This window comes from Hemiscyllium ocellatum, chromosome 44 (assembly GCF_020745735.1).
Source record: "Hemiscyllium ocellatum isolate sHemOce1 chromosome 44, sHemOce1.pat.X.cur, whole genome shotgun sequence".
NCBI classification, from domain to species: domain Eukaryota; kingdom Metazoa; phylum Chordata; class Chondrichthyes; order Orectolobiformes; family Hemiscylliidae; genus Hemiscyllium; species Hemiscyllium ocellatum.
In genome coordinates, this window is record NC_083444.1 from 1,948,082 (window position 1) to 1,954,081 (window position 6,000).

A 6,000-nucleotide genomic window follows, 5' to 3' on the forward strand; every position below is an offset into this window, starting at 1 on the left:
GCGCTTAGTCTGTGGAGAAAATGTGTTCATTCTTATTCCCAGTTCATATTCTAAAATTGTTATATTAATACTGAGCAGAAGCCTGATAAGTAGTGAGGTGAATGCTGTAGAACCATATCCTGTTTGTCACTCGTTAGAAAATGTTTTTGCTTTTTGTCAGTGTTCTGTTGCGAGAAACATTGTTTGTGAGAATAGAATGCGCGCAAGTCTCGATCCGTGTGCCTGGCTTGAGATTAGCATATATCTGGGATGTCCTCTGAAGCCCTAACTGGAAAACCCTGCTCACGGTGTGTAAGTAAGTTAGGGAGACCTTGTGTATGCAGATCTGATCAGTCACCCTCCCAAAATGGTGTCAGCGAGGGGTGAATATCTGGAAACAGATTAGTGACAACCTCTCTTCAGCACCCTGAGCCACCAGGATACTTATCACTAAACTAAGTTCACTTCTGACCTGGTCACTGGCCTGCAGGAAGGAGGTACTGGCTCCGGGATTGGTGCAACGCAGATTCACTAGAATGACGATGGGTTTCAATTAGGTGGGCAGGTTTATACAGACTTGTGTAGAAGATCAGGGAGTGATCTCATCAAGATGCTCAGGATTATTAAAGGGTTTCAAAGGTTCAATGGAGTATTCCTTCCAGCGAGAGTGGCTGGGTGTGCAAATGGTGAGAAGCTGGTACAAGGGGGCAAAACCTTCAAATTCAAACTAGGCCCATTCAGGGTTTATATCAAGAAACATTTCCTGTCACAAAGGTGAGTGGAAATCTAGACTTTTCTCCCCTTAAGAAAAACTGTTTAGACTGAGACAGAATTGAAAATGTCAAGGCTAAGATGGGTATATTTTTGTTGGATTAAGGGGTTAAAGGTTGCAGAACTGAGGCAGTTAGGTCAAGTTATTCCTCAGATCTAATTGTATAGTGTATCAGTTTGGAGGGGCTGAATGGCTTCCTTCTGTCTTTGTGAAAGGTCTCTCTGAAATGTTAACCCATCTATTGACTATTCAACCGTGTTTCTGTCTTGCTTGGTCGTGCAGCATCTTTGTCTAAACTATTGTCCATTTGGTCACTCACAGGGCTTCCCGTTCTCTGAGCCAAGGTCATGCGACTGCTCAACATGAGAAACTGCTCTGTGACACCTGGTGCATTGAGGTTGGTGCTATCATTTGTGTCCACCCAGAACTATCTTGTATAGACGAAACCATCATCTCTGCCTTTGTCCCCTTCAAACTCAATATTCTAGTGCTCCCTGGCCAGCCTTCCTTCATTCAGTCAGATCATAGCTGACGTTTATCTTAACATTTAAATTCAGCCAATAAACCTGGAATCGAAAGCTAGTCTTAGTGATGGTGACTAGAAAAGCTGTCATTGATTGTTCTAAAAACCCTTTGGTTCACTAATGTCAAGGCAGGAAATCTGCAGTCCAAATCTATTTTGGCTTACATGTGACTCCAGACCCAGAGCAATATGGTTGACTCTTAACGATCCTCTGAAATAAATCAGAAGTCAGATGATGAAGGGCCAACAGTCAGAGAGCTTGCAATTTCAAATAACACTGGTCTGTAACCCGGTATTGTGGGACCTCTGGCTTTGTCCACGCCAGTCCAACATGGTACTTACACATCATCCTCTGAAATGGCTGAGCAAGCCACTCCGTTCAAGGGCAGTTAGGAATGGGAAACAAATTCTGGTACAGCCAATGGCACACTCCTATCCTGAAAAAATAAAGTACCATCAAAAATCTACCAACCTCATTTTAAATTTTCCAGCTTTTTTTTTATTGGAGGTGGTTTCAGCTTTCTACTTCCCCTGTGATTAAGAAATGCTTCCTGACATCACACCTGCCTCCAAGTTTAAGGTTCTGCTCCCTTGTTCTGGACTCTCCAATACTGGAACTAATGGTTTCTTCAACCCGATCAAATCCGTTAATCATTTAGATATTACATTTAGATCATCCTTTAATCTTTTAACACCCAAGCAAGTACAGACCTAACTAAGTAAAGTTATCGTATTCAGTATGAAATGACTATGTACATATATTGCGTTAATAAACAAGGATTTGTACTTCTAGGCATACGCTCGCATTACAGACAATCTGAATGCCCTCACTTCCAGCTCTGCCAAGCGGGCCTTCAAGAACATGCGGGCTATTTCAGCAGCGGTGGTGAGCAATGGTGGCATCGTGAATCCTCATCCCTTGGGATTTTAAAAAGGGAAACCACTCTGCCTTGCCAGATCAGAATGTAAATCCACAGTCAGATCTACTCAGGATCTAACACCTCGGTCTTTAAAAATTGGAAAGTTTAATTACTGACACTGATCTTCGTTTCAGACTGGGAATGCCATGATTGGTGCTGTTGCAGTTTTGAGTCCTGGAAAAGTTTTAAGTAGTAATGCCCAAATGAATTACATTTATCCTTGCACTTGTTAACCACTAGCATTATCACTAGGGCTTCATTTAATAACAGTCCTGACAATGGCATAGTGGTAATGTAACTGGACTAGTAATCCAGAGGCCTAGACTAATGCCCTGGGGACTTGGGTTCACATTCTCCAAAATTAAATTCTCCAAAGCAGCTGGAGAATTTAAATTCAGTCAATGGTTCTGGAATTGAATGTCGATTACAGTCGTGGTGACCATGACAACTATCATCATTGGTTGTAAACTCCCATCTGTGTCATTTAGAGGATATCAGCTGATCTTACCCAGTCTGACCTACATGTGACGCCAGGCCCGGAGAAATATGGTTTGCTCTTAACCACCATAAGATCAGGGATATACAACTATTGTTTGAGTCAGCAACCTTAATAGCCCATTAAAAATTGAAGGAAAAAGTATAACTGGGTACATTCTGATAGAGGTCTGGTTACATTACCCTGCGATGTTTGAGGAGGGACAGTATAGAAGGAGCTTTACTCCATAGCTAACACCGTCCACAGGGAGTGTTTGATGGGAATGTTTTACAGTGCCTGACATTCATTCATGTTCTTTACAACTATTAGACAGAGAGGAGGTATAAGGTTCTGCCAGAAGCTGCAGCAGGTTCATCATCAGTATGTTGACATTGCTGCTATTATTTGAAACTTGCTCGATTCTGCAGAATATGTGGGCACTTTCTTTAAAAAATCATTCAGTCTGAGGAAGCAAGTCCATCCTCAGTTGCCATAGTTGGCAGACACATTTCAATGCAAAGTCCCGATAGTGTCTTGTATCTTTGCTGAAAATTTAGTGATTAGAGTCATTACATATTTCTCACATGAACGATGCAGGTTTAATATCTGCCAGTTTAAATCAGAAAAATAAAGACAATTGAATTGGAAGCTGAATTTGCAACAAATCAACAGCTTGAACTGCAGAAATCTCTTTTCTAAAATACTTCCTGTTCTGTGAGTGCGATTGGAGAGCAATAACTGGGGCCAGTGTGCAGCAAGGCCGCCCTGAAAGAGCCTAATTGTTGTATTTTTGTTGGTGTTTTAAATCGTTCTTTGCATTGCCCTGTGAACTGTAACTCACCAGCCAAAAGCAAAAAAATGGTGACTCCAGGCTTCATGGGCCCGAAGCAGCCTCACAACCCTCTGCCGCTGAGAGATGCTGGTCATGTTCCAGTAAGTAATGTTGTGTGTTTGCTGGAACTTGCTAACAGTATTCATTCAAAATCCCTGATTGAAAAGAGTTGGATCACCATTGCTGAAAGAAACTTAAATCGAGCACATGTAACTCTCGCAAAGATTAAAACCAAACCCACCCCCAGATTCCCGATTGCTGCATTAACTATAAGCCATACAGTTATAAACCAGGCAGAATGTGTTTATTATTATTAGGGTGCCTATGATTGTGATTTAGAGAGAGGAGTTTGGCCAGTATGTAAATTCATTTGAACCTTTGTACAGAGATGTTGACAGCAACGATTGCCCATCCTGTCCCCTGTTCATCAGAATAAGCTGCAGGCCATTGCCTGTTTGCCCAGGGAACCACTGGCCATATTTGTCCCAGAATTCAGATTTCCAACCATGTGCACATAAATGTAAAAGTCTTATCGTAAGATAATCAGGCAAAGAAACGCAGGACTAATCTGTCATTCTGGGAGCTGTTTGTAGTTTTAAAAGAGTCAACAATTTATTATCCTATGCATTTTTAAGTCCACTTTAACATGCTGTCAGTTCTATTGCCTCAATTTATCTTTTAATGGTTCTCTGATCAAAGAGGAAGTTGCTTTCAGATTAGGGTTAAGCCTCTCCAAACACCATTCTCCATAATACCTCCCTGTCTGTGACATATTGCAACCCCTCAACCTGGCACCTCAATGGTAGACTCCGCTCAGGTTGTGCACTGAAGACTGTGTCTATCACTGGGCCACTTCATAAGGACAAGGGGGAGACCATTTAGTCCATCAAGTTTGTTTTGTCATTCAATGAGATCATGGTTGATTTGTCTCCTAATCTGTCTCTCAAGTCTAGCAAAAATCAAAATCACACAACACCAGCTTTAAACTTTGTACACCCTAGTCCAACATCGGCATCTCCAAATCGTAGCAAAAATCAGTCCATCTCAAATTAAAATTATTAATTGAGCAAGCACCTACTGATTGAGGGAAATAGCTCTACCCCTCTACCAGCTCTACCCCTCTACCAGCTCTACCCCTCTACCAGCTCTACCCCTCTACCAGCTCTACCCCTCTACCAGCTCTACCCCTCTACCAGCTCTACCCCTCTACCAGCTCTACCCCTCTACCAGCTCTGCACTTGTACCAACTCTGCACTTGTACCAACTCTGCACTTGTACCAACTCTACCCTTGTACCAACTTTTGAACAAAGTTTCAACGTGTTTCCTAACATGTCTCCAGAATTGTCTCTCTGATTTTTAGATACTCCCACCTATCCCCTCTCACCAACAGAAACGATTCCCTCTTTCTAACCGGTCTTGAATTTTTCCAAGGTACTAAATTGCCTTGCAACCTTTTGCATTGCAGGGAATAAAAGAGTTTGTGTAATCTATCTTCATAATTTAATCTCTGGACAAAGGAGGGGATTTTCTTGTCTGAGAGGAAAGATTAAGGAGTTTTGAAAATTTAAAGAGCTAAAACAGGCATAGTGGGCCAAATGGCCTTCTGTATGCTGTGTGATTCTGTGTCACGGAATGATAGGTTGCGTTCATAGCAGAAACATAGAATTTGGATAGCAGTCACTGGCATCCAGCATCAAACTGGTGTTCGGAGTTCCCTGGTGGCAATGGGCCCCTCTCTGCCTTGCTGTATAGTCAGGCCATTTCCAAGTTTAGACTACATTTTCCCATCACTGTGAAATCATTTGTCCAACTTGCTGTCGTCACAATGTGGCCTCAGCACATTCAGTGAACAATAGAACTACACCAATGTTCATCGTACATAATATCGATTCAGTACTCTCTCTATAGTGTGCATGTGTAGGAAAGAGTGCAATGGGGCAAATTAAGAATTGCAGAAGCCTCATGACTGCACACTATCAGTGATAATGTACCTTCTATTTCTTTGTAATAAATATTATTCTGGATACTTTTGATTTTTATTTTAAAAAAGTAGCTTCCAAATAAAGTTGCTTTCTCTGCAAGTCATGTTCATTTGTGTCATGTTCAAAATGCATTCCACTCGGCAACACAACTTTTGTTTTAAAATTTAATTTCTCTAGCCCTGGCTGCTACACTGTTTGAATTCATGATGTGGCAAATAATCATGGCATAATTTCAATATGTGAGTTCATGGAATGCCCTGCCAGTAGCAGTGGTGAACTCTCCCTCTTTATGGTCATTTAAGCGGGCATTGGATAGGCGTATGGAGGTTATTGGGCTAGTGTAGGTTAGGTAGGCTTTGGTCGGTGCAACATCGAGGGCCGAAGGGCCTGTACTGCGCTGTATTTTTCTATGTTCTATTTTTCTATGTTCTAATATTCCTTTGATTTTTATTCTTTCTGACCATAGTCTGGTGCTGTTGTAAAATGGTATTCAGAATTTAATGTGCTTGGTTCATT

At 41.6% G+C, this 6,000-nt stretch overlaps 1 protein-coding gene across 1 annotated transcript in view; it reads left to right on the plus strand.

Annotated features, from left to right (window-relative positions):
- LOC132835154 (very long-chain specific acyl-CoA dehydrogenase, mitochondrial-like) overlaps nt 1–5,583 on the plus strand; it is a 93,081-nt gene extending 87,498 nt beyond the window's left edge. The window contains exons 19-20 of the mRNA XM_060854488.1: nt 1,073–1,148; nt 2,068–5,583. Coding sequence (XP_060710471.1) covers nt 1,073–1,148; nt 2,068–2,205 — 214 coding nt within the window. The 3' untranslated portion in view covers nt 2,206–5,583. The remainder of the gene's footprint in view (nt 1–1,072; nt 1,149–2,067) is intronic.
- The last annotated feature ends 417 nt before the right edge of the window (nt 5,584–6,000 follow it).